This window comes from Crinia signifera, chromosome 7, assembly GCF_055691185.1.
Source record: "Crinia signifera chromosome 7, ASM5569118v1, whole genome shotgun sequence".
NCBI lineage: Eukaryota > Metazoa > Chordata > Amphibia > Anura > Myobatrachidae > Crinia > Crinia signifera.
In genome coordinates, this window is record NC_139223.1 from 103963666 (window position 1) to 103984102 (window position 20437).

The 20437-nt window shown below is 44.7% G+C and overlaps 1 protein-coding gene across 4 annotated transcripts in view; it reads left to right on the plus strand.

Annotated features, from left to right (window-relative positions):
• TNRC18 (trinucleotide repeat containing 18) overlaps nt 1-20437 on the plus strand; it is a 351855-nt gene that overhangs the window by 115827 nt on the left and 215591 nt on the right. For all 4 annotated transcript variants that reach the window (XM_083153575.1, XM_083153577.1, XM_083153573.1 and 1 more), the window contains 2 exons: nt 1494-1693; nt 15070-15216. In XM_083153575.1, coding sequence (XP_083009701.1) covers nt 1494-1693; nt 15070-15216 — 347 coding nt within the window. The remainder of the gene's footprint in view (nt 1-1493; nt 1694-15069; nt 15217-20437) is intronic.

A 20437-nucleotide genomic window follows, 5' to 3' on the forward strand; every position in this document is an offset into this window, starting at 1 on the left:
CTATGCTCGCCACGCTTCAGGCTCGGTGGCTCGCTGCGCTCGCCACACTTTCTATTCTCAACTCCACGCCGACGTGGATAGTGGGGGTATGAAAAGGTCAGAGGACGCGTACCGCCTCCCCTCGCGGGATCGCTGCGCTCGCCACGCTTCGGGTTGACGTTGATCGTGGGGTGGCGTTAACAATTGGGGGGGCCATTTCACACTTCAGGGTGGCTATTTGGGGTCTGTGGGCCATTTAACATTGTTCCCTATGTAAAATCGGGTCAATTGGGCCATTTAACATTGTTCCCTTTGTAAAATCGGTAATCACGTCGGTCGCATCGCATGCGGTTTATTGGCCGCATGCGATACGACCGACGCGATTTACATTTTACCATGCATTTGTATGTAAAATCGAGGACATCGCGTCGGTCGCATCGCATGCCATTATAATGGCATGCGATGCCCGCGATGGACGCCCGCGATGGATGCCAGCAGGTTGGCCGGGCTCTGGTGAAATGGAGAGTGCGTGGCCTCCGGGCGGCAGCAGCCTGTCATCTCTCTCCCTACTGCCTGGCTCCCTGCAAAAAGTAACCGCTTCCCCCCTCTATACGCCACTGGATGTATACACACATTTTGGATAAATGGTTAAAGTTGCATGCATCTTATGCTTCTGTTCCATGGTGTTTCAAACATTTTATTGGAGCAAAAGCAGTAAATAATGGTATAAAGTGGCATACATTTTGGATAAATGGTTAAAGTTGCATGTATCTCATGTTTCTGTTCCATTGTGTTTCAAACAACATTGAAATGGGGTACAAAAGCAATAAATAACTGTATAAAGTGGCACACTTTTTGGATAAATGGTTAAACTTGCTTTTGTTCCATGGTGTTTCAAACATCGAATAGGGGCAAAAGCAGTATATAATGGTATAAAGTCTCAATTGAATTGTCTTAGGTGTTCTATTTACTAAGCCTTGGAGAGAGACAAATTACCAGCCAATCAGCTCCTACCTGTAGTTTTATAAGCTTTACTTGAAAAATTACAGCAGCTGGTTGACAAGTACTGTACTTGATCTCTCTCAATGGCTAAGGCCCCGTACACACCAGAACGATCCTGATTGTTAGTAGATCGTTAGCAGATTGTGTGATGGTCACACGATCTGTTGGAGCACACGATCTGCTAACGATCTGCATCCAATCTGATCCCAATCCGATCTGAGTCTGTATCCAGTTGAATGGATCTTTTACAGATTCTACCTGCAGAAGGTAGGATCTGTAAAACGACCAAACGACAGCGGGGACGCGCATTAAATTGGAATCGGATCGGATTTGGATCTAAACATACCCAATCTACATAAAATCTGCATCCAATCAGTTGGAATTGGATCCAGATTGATGGAATTAAGCCCTAATCGTTCTGGTGTGTACCCCCCCTTAGTAAAGATACCCCTTAGTTTCAGTCTGCCTACTAAGATACAAGATTGTGTGATGATCTATTTGGTATATTCCAGAGAAAACAAAGACTTGCCTGACATTTCTCAGATTCATTCATCTGGATGTGCTGGTATTGGGTTGAGCTCTAATTTGATGGTGACAGGAGGAACACTGTCAGCTTCAAGACCATGGGCGTTTGATTCCAGCTCACACTTGTTAAATCCTTGGCTACCCAATGGAGTTATGCCCTGCATGTGGCATACTGACCACCCACATGGTAAGCTGTGAATTAAAAATAATTTGATTCTTGCTATGAAAAATTTAATGCATTGTGACAATTATTTGTACACACCAGTACAGTATGTATTACTTTTAAGACTTATTACCAGTTTGTCATATTGTACAAGTGTAATGGAAATCTACAGAGTGCATAGATTTGAAACCAAATGTCAGTTAGGGCCTTATTCTTGTTCACTCTGACAAAATCCTTCTTAGATGTGCAATGCAGGGGGGCAGATGTAAAATGTGCAGAGAGAATTACATTTGGTTGAGTTATTTTGTTTCTGTGCAGGGTAAATACTGACTGCTTTATTTTTACACTGCAATATAGATCTCACTTTGAAGTAAAACCCCACCCAAATCTAATTCTCTCTGCACAAGTTACATCTGCCCCACCTGCAGTGCACATGATTTTGTCCATCTAAGTAGAATTTTGTCAGAAAGAGTGAACTAGAATAAGGCCCTTAATCTTGTAATATTACATAAAATATATTATATTTTTAATATAACTTAAGAGTGTAAATACTGTACCTAACTTTGATAGTAGCATTTTTTTCTGTTTTGTCTAAGTAGCAGATAGTTTATAATATTGTACAGTCATGCTGAATTTAGTATGTTATGGTCCTTGTTATCCTGCATACATAGGCCCTTATTCAGATCTGATGGCAGTACAAATTTGTTCTCAAAATGGGAAAAACCATGTGCACTGCAGGTGGGGCAGATGTAACATGTGCAGAGAGAGAGTTAAATTTGGGTGGGGTGTGTTAAAACTTAAATCTAAATTGCAGTGTAAAATTAATACAGCCAGTATTTACGCTGCACAGAAACAAAATAACTCACACAAATATAACTCTCTATACATGTTACATCTTCCTCACCTGCAGTGCACATGGTTTTGCCCATTTTGAGTACAAATTTGTACTGCAATCAGATCTGATAGCGCATGGTTTGTTATGTGTACTCTGAAATCTGCTCAGCACGAGATCTTCAGTTGCTGTTGTCTCTGTGGGGGGAAATTTACTAAGATCTAAAATACTACCGATGCCGGGTACAAATTCATACGACCGGCATCGGTCGTATTTTCAGGAAATATGAATTGTAAATACAGCTTTACTCATCTGCCGTATTTACGGATTCGTATTCTCCCGATGGCAAATGCAGCCGTATACCGCCGTATTCGTATTTAGCGGCCGTATATACGGCTACGAAATACAAATATGAGCTGGCAGTGCTGTGCAGGCTTCTGTGTAAAAAATAAATAAATAAAATGGCATAGGGTCCCCCCCATGGCCATAACCAGCCCTTGACTTGAGCCCGAATTAAGGTGTATTAATAATTCTAATTAATGTTTTAATTAGCCCAAGCAGTAGCTGAGTCTATCAGCAAGTTATAGAATACATAGGGATATCCTTTTATATTGTCAGTGGTAGTACCTGAATGTAAACGTGGGGTGCACAATGTTTACATAATTGTTTTCCAGTGTGCCCCAAATTAGACCATATATGTCAGTGATCCGCAGCTCCCCACACTAATTGATGCTTGCATGGCCTGGTGAGGTACTGCTGCTAGTGCCACTAGCCATTCCTTACTGTGCTGGGTGTCTCCAAGGCTAGATATCACCCTGCCGTTCAGTACATGAGCTTGGGTGAATGCCCCAAGATCCCGCTACTGCAGCCGCAGCTGTCAGGGCTTGTGCTGCCACTCAGATGGTCACACAATCAGCATGCAGGGTGATAGTCACTGACAGGAGATTGTGCTGCTGCAGTCGCGGCTGTTGTCAGAATTTAAAAGCCGCTCTGGAGATCCCGTTGTGAAGTGACCAGTAATCCTGGCTCGATTAGTTGGCTATCAATACGTTGCCTCTGCCAGCTGGTTTAAGGTTACCAGAGCCTGACTATCTGTATATACCAATGAAGGGACCTGTGCCCATTGAAATATACAGCTAGTCATGCTTGCCCACTTCAAAATTTCACCTCCGGGAGGTGTATGTACACATTCATCTATTTTTTGTAATGTTTGTTTATATGATTTATTGTGGGATTAAATTATGATTTTTTTTTAATAACGTATATGTTTCACACGTGTTATTGAGTGCCACGCCCTTTTATTTTCTTGTAAGTATCACTATGTGTGGGATGTGTGTGGCCGGAAACGTTTTTTCTTCCTGTAACCACCAAGGTCCATTACCCACTTGCGCACCCCCAGTTCCAAAGAGAAAACAAATAGAAGTGGTACCCAACAGATGGCCCTGCACTTGGAAGGACAGAACTGTCAATCATCGCTTTGTGACTCCCATACCCAGAGCCCCTGCACTTAACATAAAGAACACTGCAGGCTCTCTGGTATGCCCAATCAGATCTGTCCTTTGTAATGCGAGATCTATAAGAAACAAGACTGCGACAATTTCTGACCTTATTGAAGCTTCTGGTCTAGCCTGTATTACAGAGACTTGGTTTGACGAAAATGCAGCACCTATCTTAGAAGCTGCATAACCCAACACTGGAAGCCAGCGGAGGCGGGGTGGCTGTGTGTTTAAAAAAAAACATTAAAACTTAGGATCTACCCTAAGGAAATCGCTCATTTGAGTGCATCGCTACCCAGAGTTCGGCAGGATTAGGTTTCGGAGTACTCCTAATTTTTCGCAACCCTGGAGATGGAAATTATTTCTACAAAAACTTGCAGACACAGTTGCTGGTCTAGTTCTGGAGCACCAAAGATGGCTCATCCTCTGGGATTTCAATGCATGGGTGATGACGAGCTCTCACACCTTGGCCAAGATCACCTGTGCACAATGAACGGTCTTGGCTTCACACAAATCATTCCTTCTGCCACACATAAAAGTAGTCAAATGCTAGATCTTGTCTTTTAGATTGGATTACAAGTCACTGACCTTAAAATAAACCCAGCCACGTGGTCAGACCACCACCCCCTTTGGTTCCCCATGGCAACCCATCAAAACAGATCTTTGCCAATGGAGTTGACAGGTATTGTCCAAGAAGGGGTATGACTCCACAGGCTCTTGAAACAAATCTGGATCTCTCTGCATTACTGGGAGCTTGTGAAAATCTCTTTTCTCTAGTCCATAACTATAATAAAGATATGATGGCTGCAATTGATATTATAGCCCCAGTGCATATACAACAAGTGAAACCACATCGTCAAGCTCCCTGGTTTTACAGCAGTCTTAATGAGCTCAATAAGAGGGGATGTAAAATTGAAAGACAATGGAGGAAGTCTAATCTGTTGGAGGACAAGATAAAACTATCAAAGCATATTGAGGAATATCAATCGATTTTATCCCGTAAGAAATTAGAACTCCTGTCAACTGAGATCATGGCAGCAAACAATAGGCCTTCTCAACTTTTCCGCACAGTGGAAATGCTCTCCCAGACAAGATGTAATGAGTTTACAAAATTCTTATCAGATAAAATATCCGGAGACGTAACGGACGTAATGGACATTGCTGAAATTGTCTGAATTTTGCATCCCACTTCCTGTGATCTGGACCCTGCCCCAACCAAGCTCACAATAGGGTATAGGGATATAATTGGCCCCTTCGTTGCAAAAATTGTTCAATGCTCTATGCAGACAGGAATTTTTCCTCAACCCCTAAAGGAAGCAATTGTTAAACCCCTTCTTAAAAAACCTAATTTAGATCCAGACTGCATGACCAACTACAGGCTGCTATCAAACCATCCTTTTCTAGGAAAAGTCATTGAAAGTGGTCGCAAATCAGCTGGAAACCCGCCTGACAACTCATGATATGTACAGTATGAACCATTTCAATCAGGATTCAGGAAAAGACATAGCACTGAAACAGCCCTGGTATATGTGCAAAACTATCTTCTGATGGCAAGAGTCAGAGGTGACTGTTCAATCTTAATCCTGGATCTCTCTGCAGCATTTGATACTGTGGACCTTGGGCTTCTGATTGAGGAAATTATTGAAAATCTCTGTGGACAGGATGGGACAGTACTAAGCTGGTTCAAATAATTTCTCACTGGCAGGTCACAGAGAGTGTCATCTGGAGTATACTCATCTTCATCAGTGCCACTGCCATGTGGGGTCCCACAAGGTTCTATATTACCCCATGCTTTTTACAGCGTACATGCTGCCACTGGGTGAAATAATAAGGCGCTATGGCCTGGTCTAACACTGCTATGCAGGTGATAAACAACTGTACTTTCTAGCCAAGCTCCAGGAATGAATGAGTGCCAGTTGGCTGAGACACCAAAGGAAAATAATGCAGCATAGCCACCCAACTGGACTGACACTTGGGGGTACAGAATTACAAAACTCTGATCAATTGCGAAATCTTGGCGTGGTACTTAATGGTGGCTTGACACTTAAACATCAGATATCAGCCACAATCAAATCCTTATTCTTTTATCTGAGGAACATAGCAAGAAAGAAACACTTAATCCCCTCTGAAGATCTTCCAACAGTCATACATGCATTTGTATCATCTCGTTTGGATTACTGCAATGCCCTCTACCTTGGTCTCCCAGCAAAAGAACTGCAAAGATTAGAGCTGGTACAAAACACAGCTGCAAGGCTGTTAACCAACCAGCCCCATTCTAGCCACATAACTCCTATTCTCTACACCTTGACTCTTCACTGGCTACCCATAAAATGGCTTTTGATTCCATACTGTCCTACCTGATTACTGCGATCGGTAGATGAAGGATTTGTAGCAGGACGTAGGATCGCCGTAATACACCTGGGGGTCAAGCTTTTAGCCATGCGGCTCCAACTTTATGGAACTCACTTTTCCTCAAAGTTTGAGAGGCCCCCACTCTACAATACTTCAAAAACAGACTCAAGACTTTCCTGTTTACTCAAGCATTTCCTTAATTCCCTTAAGTATTGTTTATGAAAAGTTTTTCTGTACTTCATTGATTCTGTACTGTATTACATTCATTCTATCTGTTACATACCTTGGAGGAAGAGCGCTATACTGTACTGTATAAATAAAATTATTATTATTGTTATTATAATATAAAGTTATATTTTCCTGTGTGTGTGTGTGTGTATTTATTTGGCTATTAGTTCTGGTGCGGAACTAAGAGTCCCAGCATGCCAATTAATGGGTCACAAGCTGGGACTTGTGGTTCTCCAAGTCCCAGTATATGGCCCAGTCTTGCTGGGTCTCAGTTTCACAGCAGAAACCAATAGTGCATTATTCTTTATTTTACACAATGGCTATCAGCCTGGTGCCCTCTGCACAAGGGCACCAGGGACAGACCCAGGCTTCAGCCCAGGCAGGGTTAATCCTGGAGGGGGGACCAATTTATTGGGGGGTCCCCACTCCCCATTCAAATGAATGGTGATTCCTACTCATATTCTGTCGGCATATACATTCATATTAGGAAATGTGAATACGAATGTACAATGAACAGGAATACACGTATTTTTGGCATAGTAAATTTGCATTCCAAATCCAGGTGTGTTCAGCTTAGTAAATTTCCCCCTGTGTGTCCCGGTCATGCTCCATTCAGACTGCAACCATGCTGACATTTCTTCGCTGAGAGACTGCACACTGCTATTGCTCACCTATCAGATCACTAGTCTGCTGCTGAGAATTCTGTTGAGCTATAACCTCGGTTGCCTGTTTTGTGAAGTCATGCAAGTCTACTGTTAAGCACTGATTATTTAATTCGAAGTCCATTTATGTTAGTACAGTTGCCACCAGATCATTCAACTAATCAGTGTATGACAAGGGGTTTAAATACCCTGCTCAAGCAAACAGTAATTGCCTTGAACAACATTCTTCTCCTTTTCCTGGCTCCTGTTTTCCCTTTGCTTAACACTGGTATCTCTCAGAGGCCCTTATTCTGATCGGTGCGGCCGGAGCCGATTATGCGGCCAGGACCGTGCGTGCGAAACCCCGCCTTCCATACGGATCGCCAACTCCGTCCGTATGCGGTAAGAAGCTGGCCGAACGGACCGCACGTGTATTTTTCACGGAATACGCCTCCTCCATCTAAGGGAACCTCCCCCATCATTCGATGGTCGCAGAGAGTGCTCCACCAGCACCCACAACCTCAGACCACACGGACATTTTTCCGTGCAAAAGCAGGGATCTGGGCGGGCAGCTGACATCCGGCGATGTCATATGTCCGCCCCCTACACGTGCGTCACGGCCGCATTACCATACGTACGCCCAGCGTTTTCATGGGAACTCCCATGAAACGCGGGGCGTATGCATATGGTAATGAGCCTAAATAGCCCTCTACGCCCCTCTCCACCCCCTGTTCGGAGTGTTCACATATCATGCGGGATTTGGCCGTACGCCCCGCTCGCACATGCGCAGAGACGCCTCTGCACATGCGCAGACACAAAACATCGGCGAGCCGAACGCACGCGGATATATCCGCACCGATCAGAATAAGGGCCAGAGAGAGCTCTCCTGGGCCCTGGGGATTGCTGCACCGGTTAGAGAAAGATCACGGGTGTTTTGTATACTATGACAGATAAGTGTAAATCAGGCTTGCCTACCCTCCCGCATTTAGCGGGAGTCTCCCGTTTTTTAATGGAGCCTCCCGCTGCCCCGCAAATCTCTCAGTTCCTCCCGGTTTTTATTAGTAATTGGTTACCATTATGTGTCCCCTGTGTGCTGGGAGGCAGTATAGAACAGGAGCTCCGTCTTTCAGGCTGTTCCGCAGGCGGCAGGTCACTTCCGGCACCCTGTGATGTGCTGTGCTGTCACATCGCACTTCTGCCATAGGAAGGCCGGGGGAGCGCAGAGCAGCAACGCTAGTAGTAGCAACTAGTGCTGCTGCCGGGACGAATCAAATAGCAGCCAGTCCCACACTGACACAGGACAGCAGGAGAATGGGAGATAACAATGACAGGGCTGTGAGCCTTATCTGCAGCCCCGGTATGGATGATAGATGACCGTGGATCTCTGGCTCCTGGCCAGGGCCGGTGCTAGCGGGTTCGGCGCCCTCCTGCAAACTATAAATTTGCGCCCACCCAAGCTTTACAAAGGGACAGCGCACACCGAAAGAAAAACGTGTGATCTCACAAGGAAGGGGAATGGGCACACAATAGTACTCTCACTCCAAATTACACCACATAGTAGCACAATTTTGGTGCCTTGAGTTAAAAAAGAGGGAGAGTTTGCGCCGTAGGCACGCTAAAAAATGTAGGAGCGTGGCTTCATGAGGAAGGGGCTTGGTCACATAAAAGTACCAATTACACCTTAATCCCCATACCACATTATGCTGCACACCTCAATGCCCATTACACATTATACCACACACAGTAATGCAAATTATACATTATGCCACACATCATGATGCCCCTTACATAATATGCAGCACACCATAATGCCCATTACACATTATGCCACACACCCTAATTCCCCTTACAAAATATGCCATGCACCATAATGCCCATATGACATTGACACACATTATGCTACACATAATGCCCCGAGAACTCCTGCATATGCCCATGTTTGAAGGGCTGTTTATTCATAACGCCCACACCAGTTGCCAAAATTAGTTGCTCTGCTTATACATAGTGCTCACACCAGTTGCAAACATTAGTAGCACTGTGTAACCATATGACCACACCAGTTGCCGACAGTAGTAACACTGCTTATACACGTGCTCACACCAGTTGCCGACAGCAGTAGCGCTGCCTATACACGTGCCCACACCAGTTGCCGAAATGAGTAGCGCTGCCTATACACGTGCACACACCACTTGCCGACAGCAGTAGCGCTGCCTATACACATGCCAACACCAGTTGCCGACATTAGTAGCACTGCCTATTCAAATATGCCCACACCAGTTGCCGACAATAGTAGTGCTGCGTAACCAGAAGCCAACACCAGTTGCCGACATTAGTAGCACTGTCTATTCAAATATGCCCACACCAGTTGCCGACAGCAGTAGCGCTGCCTATACACGTGCCCACACCAGTTGCCGACAGTAGTATACAAGTGCCAACACTAGTTGCTGACATTAGTAGCACTGCCTATACAAATATGCCCACACCAGTTGACAACAGTAGCAGCACTGCCTATACACATTCCCACACCAGTTGCCGAGATTAGTATCGCTGCCTATACACGTGCCCACACCAGTTGCCGACAGCAGTAGCACTGTCTAACCATATGCCCACACCAGCTGCCGACAGTAGTAGCACTGCTTATACACATGCTCACACCAGTTGCCGACAGTAGTATCGCTGCCTATACACGTGCCCACACCAGTTGCTGACAGTAGTATACAAGTGCCAACACTATTTGCTGACATTAGTAGCACTGCCTATACAAATATGCCCACACCAGTTGACAACAGTAGCAGCACTGCCTATACACATGCCCACACCAGTTGCCGAGATTAGTATCGCTGCCTATACACGTGCCCACACCAGTTGCCGACAGCAGTAGCACTGTCTAACCATATGCCCACACCAGCTGCCAACAGTAGTAGCACTGCTTATACACATGCCCACACCAGTTGCCGACATCAGTAGCGCTGACTATACACGTGCCCACAATAGTTGCCGACATTAGTAGTGCTGCCTATAGACGTGCCCACACCAGTTGCCGACATTAGTAGCGCTGACTATACACGTGCCGACAATAGTTGCCGACATTAGTAGCGCTGACTATACACGTGCCCACACCAGTTGCCGACATTAGTAGCGCTGACTATACACGTGCCGACAATAGTTGCCGACATTAGTAGCGCTGACTATACACGTGCCCACAATAGTTGCCGACATTAGTAGTGCTGCCTATTGAACGTGCCGACACCAGTTGCTGACATTAGTAGCATTACACTCACACTTTACTCTCCTGGCAGCTGCTCATCCTCTCCTGTGTCTTCAGTCTTGCACCCTCATAGCGCCGCCCCCTCTGTCCATGAAGCTCCGCCCCTTTTCGCACGTACAGTACTACTGCTGCTGCGTGCTGACCTGGCCTCTCATCTGATGTTTAGGACAGGTAGGAGCCTGGAGGGAGCTCTGTGCCTCTGCGCTGCTTCCTGTCATCAAGTGTGACAGCCAGGCGCAGCAGCCGGCAGCCACAGAGACAGATAGCAGAGGATGCAGAGCAGGACAGCGCCTCTCCTGCCCGGCGCCTACCTGCTTTGCATCCTCTGCTGAGCGGGTAGCGCCGGCCCTGCTCCTGGCTTCCGTGTAGTAAGTATGTAATACGATCTATCTATCTGCCTTGTTAGCAAGGGAGAAGGGACTGTCTGCAAACTACAGTACTTGCACCTTTAAAACTGTATTTAAATAGTGTTGAATATACAGTACTTCTATAGTAGCGAGTAGTTTGCAAACTGTCCCATTCTCCCTGCATGAGTAATGTCTGCACATTGTAGACTATACAGCTCTTTTTTCAGCTAGTTGGTTAAACCCCTCTCCCTCTCCATGCAAAGACCAACTCAGTTTGCCACCCCACCATGTGTTGTATATATCCTCATGGTTTTCCACTGTGCCCCATGAGGACTCTGGACCGCACATGCGCAAGTCCAGAGATGCCAGGAGCAGGGAATTAGCAGCAGCCTGTATTATTATGTCCAACACTAAGCACCTGGGTCCGTGGGTCTCTTTTTGCAGGAATCCACAGGTGCCATAAAACCAGCTCTGGCAAAAGTATATTATCTGGACTCTAACTGCATCAGTGCTTGAGTTTGCAGGTTAGCCATTCTTTTGGGTCCCATGACTGTGGGAGGGGTGGTTAGGGTATGAGAGAAGTGGTTAGGATAAGGCTGTGGGAGGGGAGTTTAGGGTTAGACTCCAGAAGGGATGGGTGATTTTTAAATTTAATTAAATTACATGACCATACCTTGTTCGTACCCCTGCACTAGGAACCACACAATAACTGAACCCAGCAGCTCAGCTGCAGGTCACACCCCAGAGTGGCATAGAAATGCCCATGGGTGAAGCTAGACACACCCTTTGAGTAAAGCATGACACGACGTGCCGCGCTTCGCATGGCACGTTTGTATTTGGCAGCCAATCTCCCTGAAACTATGGGCCTTATTCTAATCCACTCTTTCTGACAAAATCCTTCTTAGATGGGCAAAACCATGTGCACTGCAGGTGGGGCAGATGTTACTTGTGCAGAGAGAATTAGATTTGGGTGGGGTTTTACTTCAAAGTGAGATCTATATTGCAGTGTAAAAATAAAGCAGTCAGTATTTACCCTGCACAGAAACAAAATAACTCACCCAAATGTAATTCTATCCGCACCTGTTACATCTGGCCCCCTGCAGTGCACATGGTTTTGTCCACCTAAGAAGGATTTTGTCAGAAAGAGTGGATTAGAATAACCCCCCAAGTTTCAAAAGTAGGCAAGTATGGTGTAAATCTGCGGCAGTTAATGGAGGTGCTGCAGTCATGCTTTTTAACTGCAAAGTTTGTGTGGTTTAAATGCTATGTGGATAGTTGGATCATAGTTGGATCAGTTGGATAAATGCTGTGGTTTAAATGCTGTGTGGATAGTTGGATCAGTTGGATAAATGCTGTGGTTTAAATGCTGTGTTGGATAATTGAGAAATTCTTCACATTTTCTGTCACTTTAAATTCATATCAGCCAGACTATCACAATGCCTCATGGGAGAATATCCCCACATTGAGACCATTTTTGACTAAGGCTGATACACATATAATATTTTCTAATAAATCCTCACTTGTTATAATTATCACTTATAATATATCATTTTTCACTACTAATATCCCCTACTATAAAATCCTTTTAATAAGTTGTGCTCCAACAAAGAGTCATCTTTTTCTTCTTGTTTGTGTCAGTATTTACCACATGCCAGAGGATCATGTAAAACTATGGGAAAAGGTTCCTATAGTCACTATAGTATAGTGGATTCTTCAGTTGTTCGCCTGTCTAAGGCTATGGCTTTACTGGTTCAGGGTGGTGCAGCCTTTAAATGCTCAATTGATAAGAAACTGGAGGAGTGTTTTAAATTAACCTTTAAATGGGTGGGGGTTTCCCTAAAACCTTTAATTGCTTTGGCTTGGGTCTCCAAGGCTGTGGGGGTGTGGGCTAATGCTTTGATTGAATGTCTTCAGTCTGAACCTGAATTTCTTGCCTTTGCCAAGAAAGTATTTTTAGTTCCTTTATTCTCCAAGAGGGCTATATTTATTTCTCCCATTATTCCCTATGCTACTTCTGCCAAGGAGGCGTGTCTAGTTCAAGAACATATCTGTTCACATTACACAGCTACCCCATACCATCCAATCCAGCTACTCTTAGCAAATCAAGTGAGAAATGTCTCCTTTGCAATATAATAAGATAAACTGAAGAAACTCAGGAAAGGCCTCCTTGGAAATATAATAATTAAACTGAAAGGACTAGGAATGCCGTCTAGGCAATAAGGCTGGATCAAAGGATTCGGGAGAACTTGACCCAGGGACACCGATGAAGACAGGATCTGTAAGCACCGGTATAACCAGGGATACTAGGAGCACCAGAATACACTCCTAGATATGGACAGCAACTACGCCTCTGTGTTCCAATAATACAGACATGGAGTACTGGCTAATACACAACAGATGCAGATGTATTGGAGCCAGAATTGGTAGTCCTCTATACACGGCAGAAATGGTGTTTAGATGGAGTCCACTAGCAGCAAACTAGCACACTGCGACTGAGTACCAGTGGTGTCTGACTCACACAGGAGCGACAGTGAACATGTGACAGGAAAACTAAAGGATACTGTGAAACTGACCAGAGATTGATTGGAGACTGGACCGGAGTGATGAATTGCAGTGTGGTGAATGAGCAGCAACTGATGAGCGTCTATATTCGACGAATTACCGGAAACTGCACAGCGGAGTAGTAGCGGACAATGGCAAAGGTACTGGATGGTGGCTGAAGCTGGAGATGGCAGAAATCAAAAGCTGCCACAGATGCAGCGACTGGAATCCTTCAGTGGATGGCTGGAAACTGCATGTAGGCAACTGTTAGTCAGAGGGCAGGATATTTATCCCCCCTGCCTTGTACTGATTTGTTGACAGGAATGAAGGTAATGAGCAATCAAAGGCATGGATTCAGGAGTTTCAGTCAGAACTAGACAGTTGAACAAAGAGCAAACAGGCCACCCGAAATGTTACAGCCAGGGGTTAAAGTGAGGGGGAACGGGGTGGAACTGAGTTGCACCACCTCTGATGGTGAGGTGGAATATTTTAACCTCCACATTGGCCCTGCGCAGTAATTCTCACAGAGAAACATTCTAGTTTGCAGGGGAATGCCCAAAACCCTACCACTGGCCCTGTCTCTGCCTAATGGGGGAGGGGAGGGGGTGCAAATAAGTGGCATAGAGAAATGAATTCCCCCACCTCTGCATGACCACTTTAAGCCCTGGTTACAGCTAATCTTAGCTACAGACTGAATTCTACTCAGGTGCACAGTCAGTAAAGGGCCGAGCACAGCCTCTCACACCATGATTGACAGCATGGGAGCAGATTGCACTGATCCAAACTGTGTAAAGGCTGCTGATCAGAGCAACAAAACAAGTAGGTTTGTGATACATATTTTGGACCTTGTTTTGTACAGTGAGTCAATGGCATGCTGGAATATGTCCGTCTTCAAACTGTTGGCATAAATGCCTGATTCTGGTTCACTTGCAAAAGCAAATTCTCTCTCTAATGGACAAAACCCTGTGCACTGCAGGGGGGCTGATGCAACATGTGCAGAGAGAGTTAGATTTATGGGAGTTATTTAGTTTTTGTGCAGAAAAATGGGCAGTACAGATGGTGTAACGGTAAGCGTTACTGCCTCACAGCACTGATGTCATGGGTTTGATTCCCACCATGGCTCTAACTGTGCAGAGTTTGTATATTCTCCCCGTACCCGCCTGTCCAGGCGTTTGAGGTGAAGTCGTGTGATGCTCCATCTCCCATTCGACTGCTGCTACCACGGAGTAAGTCCTGGTCTGGTGGCAGAGAGAGGTGGGAAGTTGGTATTTTTTAGCCAGGCCTGGGTCAGATGGAGGGGCCTAAGGCCCACTACCCCCTTCCCTTTTGCAGAGAGCCAGGCACATGGAGAGAGAGAGAACTATCACTGCTGGAGTCTCTCTCCCCAGCCCAGCACACATTGCTCAGTACTGTGTGTTGAGCAGGGGAGAGGACCAGCTGGTTTTGGACGACAGCACCTCTGCATTGGCCATGCCCCCTATTTTACCGGGACCTGGCAGAACTGGCACAGACCCCTGCACAGATTGCACACACTGGAAAAGTTATTGGGTGGTGAGAGGCTTGCAAATGGATTTTAAGCTAATTGCCGATCCAGCTAATTTTCTAGGGTGGCCATTATCAATCAGATTGCTGCATGGTTTTGTATTATTACAATGAAATTTATGTACTGTATGTGTATTCTATATGCTTTTTCAGGTTTGGCGCACCCAACTTTTCATCAGACAATGAACCCAACAATACCTCAAGGGGTATCTGCCTCTTTCCCACCTGCTTACACATTTACAAGAGATCCTCAAACTGGGCAGGTTGTGGTGATTCCATCTGAACATTTAACCCATTTTGGTATGTACATGCAAAAGAGAATGTTGCACTGCAATAGCCTGAAGGAAATGTTTGATTGATGATACCTTTTGAGTTTAAAATATATATTTTAAGAAATGTATTTTTACTTTTTTTAAAGATAAAATACAGTGCAAGTTTTCAGGACACAGATCAGTACAGAGTCTCCAAAGGGGTACAGCAATTGCTAGGGCAAGGGAAACAGCAGTAGCACAAATAAAGGAGAGAAAATAGCACAATAGTGTAATACAGTTTAGGTATTACCCCCAAATTTTCTTTGGAACTTAATTGTAGATAGCAGGACTCGTACCCCTTAAGGTGGTTTACTTTTTAAAGGTAGACATAATTCGCTTGTTTGGGGAGCGGTAGCGTCACCACGGGACCACAAGTACCTCCAATCAATATAATAAGAAAGAGCTAGTGTAGTATAATACCGCTTTTTATTTAAAGCAAACATTCACATATAAAACAAGGGTGTATCACAGTTGACTCTCACCGAGTATTTGTCCACAAAAGAATTGCAGACAAATAAGCAGTTGGTATGGCAATTACAGGCATCCCTGATGGCTTCTCCCCGATACAGTCAAGAGTTGTCCACCCTTTTCCTCCTCAGCCACAGCAATATAGTCAGTGTCTCTCCACTCCACGTAGGGGCCCAACAACAAGCCAGACTCCGGGGTATAGGGCTCTTAGGTGGTCTAGCTTGGCAATATCAGTATCCACAGAGTCCTCAGTAGATGGTGAGTCGATTCCCAAAGCAGTAACCAGGCTGAGGGGTTTAAACAGGCAGATTGCTATAGATAGAGCCTGATTAAGTGGAGCTCAGTTAAAATGTGGCCATCTTGGATGTGCCACCCACAGAAATCCCTGACCAATTACATTTAAATGACTGGTGGAGGGTTTAAAATTTGATGAGACTTTACTTGTCTTTCAGCTGCCCTCAGTACACTTTCACGTAGTGATTATTTTCTTCCTTCAGCCAGTCTTTTTTTAATAAATTGTTAGATACCCATATTGAACATATTTATCTTTTGGACCATACCCTAAGTTGGTGCACCGTAGAGACAACACTTGATGTTGGAATGAACCATCAATGAAGTTTCCCATCCTGTTTATCTTCCTCAAAGGGATTTAGAAATGTTTTAAAGGCCAATTGGGTTGACTTCCTGCATAATAATCAAAATCATGTCCAAGATCCTTTATTACTAGGGCAAGCCGCTAAAGCAGATTTGAGGGGGGAGATAATTTCTTTTGTTTGTAAATATATACCGATCAGCTCAGGATTCACTAGCAGCCACTAAATCTCCCCCCACATCTAAATGTTGCCTTTAAATCTCCACCCATCTATTCTAACAAAACGTTGTATCTTTAGGCAAAGTCTCTGTTGGACTTACTACTAGAATCTCAGACTACAATTTAAATTCCAATAATAATTTTCCAGTTTTACCGGCATGGCAACAAAAATGGTAAATTGCTTTCGGTACTCTTTACCTAGAACGGCGCCCATCGCGGTGATCGCGACATCGCGGGCAGCACATAAACGGCCGCGACGCGATGCCCGCGATCACCGCGATTTTCCCATAGGGAACAATGTTAAAAAGCCTAATTGACCGCGATTTTGCATTCAATGCCTCAATGCCCGCGATTTTCCCATAGGAATCAATGTTAAATGGGCTACAGAGCCCAAATAGCCCCAATTAACCCTTAAATGTCCCCCCAATTTTTGTACGCCACCCCACGATCCACGCCAACCCGAAGCGTGGCGAGCGCAGCGAGCCCGCGAGGGGCGGCGGTACGCGTCCTCCGACCTTTTCATGCCCTACTATCCACGTCGGCGTGGAGTTGAGAATAGAATAGTGTGGCGAGCGCAGCGAGCCACCGAGCCCGAAGCGTGGCGAGCGCAGCGAGCCCCGCGAGGGGACGCGGATACCTTCACAGTTATACGCGTCCCCTCGCGGACTTCACAGGTGTCCGTGGCGACGCGGACACCTGTGAAGCCCGCGAAGGGACGCGTTTACCTGTGAAGGTATCCGCGTCCCCTCGCGGGGCTCGCAACGCTTCGGGCTCGGTGGCTCGCTGCGCTCGCCACACTATTCTATTCTCAACTCCACGCCGACGTGGATAGTAGGGCATGAAAAGGTCGGAGGACGCGTACCGCCGCCCCTCGCGGGCTCGCTGCGCTCGCCACGCTTCGGGTTGGCGTGGATCGTGGGGTGCCGTACAAAAATTGGGGGGACATTTAAGGGTTAATTGGGGCTATTTGGGCTCTGTAGCCCATTTAACATTGATTCCTATGGGAAAATCGCGGGCATTGAGGCATTTTACAGTAAAATCGCGGTCAATCAGGCTTTTTAACATTGTTCCCTATGGGAAAATCGCGGTAATCGCGGGTACCCGATTTTGATGTACCCGCGATTTACCCGCGATGCCCGCGATTACCGCGATTTTTTACCCCCGACGCCCGCGATTCTGATCGCGGGCGCCGTTCTAGGTAAAGAGTACCTTGCTTTCTAATCTGATACACAGTACTAGACCATCCTTGTTTATTAAAGTTTTGAAACCCACTGAGGGAGATAGGACACATAAAGGGTCTGACATTCTAGGAATTTTTAAGGATTTTTATACCAAACTGTATTCTCTGGAAGAGATTGATATTGAAGAAAAAGATACATTTTTATACATTTGGTATAAAGAAACACTGTCTTTGCCCAGATTCCGATATTTTTTGGACCAACTTTTGTCTCCTATAACTATTGAGGATGTCACTCAGGCTATAACCAAACTAAAACCCCTGAAGGCCCCTGGCCCTGATGGGTTTTCGGGAGAGTTTTATAAAATTTTGATGAATAAGATTGGTTGTACAGTTGTAGCCATGTTTAATGCTATCCTTACCAGTACTCAGTTGCCTCTTTATTTTAATTCAGCGGTCATCAAAGTACTGGCGAAGTTTGTTGGTGGTTCAGAGGATCCAAGTTCCTACCGCCCATTTCCCTCCTCAACACCGACTATAAACTTTTAACAAAAATATTGTCAGATAGACTAAAGTTTATTTTGCCTACAGCTATTTCCACTGATCAGATGGAATTTATCTATGGACTACACTCAGTGTTAAATGTACGCAAAGTGCTGGCAGCTGTGCAACACTTGGGAGGGATGGTTGGTTTCAGTAATTATGTTATAACATTAATGGATGCTGAGAAAGCTTTTGGGGATATTGGGGTCACTGGGGATATTGTATTCAAGTCCTTATCTAGATTTGGGTTCCCTCCTGATTTTTTTAGAGTTTTATACACTCTGTATTATCAACCACACACCCAAGTAGCTTGCAACAGGAATATTTCTTCCCCTTTTCTAATTAAAAAAAGGGACCAGGCAGGGGTGCCCCTTATTACCACCTTTGTTTGCCTTGGCTTTAGAGCCACTGGCAGATGCACTACTAGCTCACCCTCTATTCAATGCTTAAAATATGTATTTTTGCTGATGACATGCTTCTGTTTGTATCTAATCTTGCAATATCCATTCCCACTATTATAGATATTGTTACTGCTTTTGGTTCGCTCACTGGGCACACAGTGAATTTCCATAAATCTGAAACCTTTGATGTCCCTTGCCTGCATATCTCTGAGTTGACCGCCTAGTTGTCCCATCAATTTAAACTTACCACTCGTTCTATTAAGAATTTGGGCAATTAGATTGCTCAGCTGTACCATTTTATTTTACCTCTATCATCAACAATGATTTCAATCTGCATGTATGGAGATCTCTTCTGCTGTCCCTATAACTGTTGGTAGAGCAGCAGTCTTACAGTCTATTGCAGGGGTTCTCCAACTCTGTCCTCAGAACCCCATACAGGGCCTTATTCAGATCTGAGCTCAGTACACATTTGTTTGGAAAATGGGCAAAACCATGTGCACTGCAGGTGGGGCAGATGTAACATGTACAGAGAGAGTTAGATTTGGGTGGGGTGTGCTGAAACTGAAATCTAAATTGCAGTGTAAAAATAATGCAGCCAGTACAGTATTTACCCTGCACAGAAACAAAATTACTAACCCAAATCTAACTCTCTCTATACATGTTACATCTGCCCCACCTGCAGTGCACATGGTTTTGCCCATTTTCCAAACAAATGTGTACTGAACACAGATCTGAATAAGGCCCACAGTTCACTTTTTCCAGGTCATCCAGCAGGTGCACGGGTCCATTCATTATTACTCATTGACACATTTTAAAAGTTCCACAGGAGCTAATTATATCACTTGTGATTCTGTGAGGAGACCTGCAAAACATGCACTGTGCGGGATCCTGAGGGCTGAGTTTGAGAACATGTGGCCTATTGTTTTCCCCAAACTGTCCTATTGGATTCAGATGTTCCCTATTATAATGCCAAAATCAAATATCCAGAAGGTCTCTAGGGCATTTTTCATTTCTTGTGGCAAGGCAAGAAACTACATATCTCTAGGCATGATATACAGCATCTATTCAACAATTCAGAGAGGTGGAAAATGAGGGCGTGGCCTGAGGACAGGACATCCAGCAATACCACACACCCTTGTATAGGCCACTCCTCTTTTTCAGCACGCGAGTGTCCCAATTTCGAAGACACTGATGTTGGGAGGTATACTTTTTTAAAGAAGGACTTCTACAATAGCTGCTTGGCTACTTTACATTCTTCAAGTCTTTCTAAAATAAGTTTGAGTCCTATTGAGAGATTATTTATATTGACTGACCTGATTGTTCAAGTAATCTGAACATTTTGCTAAAAGATCTAATTCTCTTAATGGTCATCAAACTTTGCAAGCCCTGTGTTAACTAGCTCACGGTGAACCATGCATGTAACAAATGTCTGTAGTCTCTGATTTAACAGCCTCTGTACAATGAGATGTATTTAGGATATTGTGATTCAATAGTGGAAGCTTACTAAGTCGAATGGCTATGAATGCCGTATTTATAGCCATTTGATGTCAAGTGCCTGCCGTAAATGACACTTGCATTTGCTAATTTACTTAGCCAATAATACGTCTTTGTTAGCTGTTTTTCAAATGGTATTTTCAGTCATATTTTACTTTGTGATTGAATACACCATCGAAATAACATGTACGTACAGTATTTCAGCATTCAAGTGAATGGTGAATCCAAATATACTATCAGGTCGTATGTTAAATACGGCTGGTAATTCAGCATCAGATACTCCTCATTTTTCAGGTGTATTTGCCTGAAGCTTGTG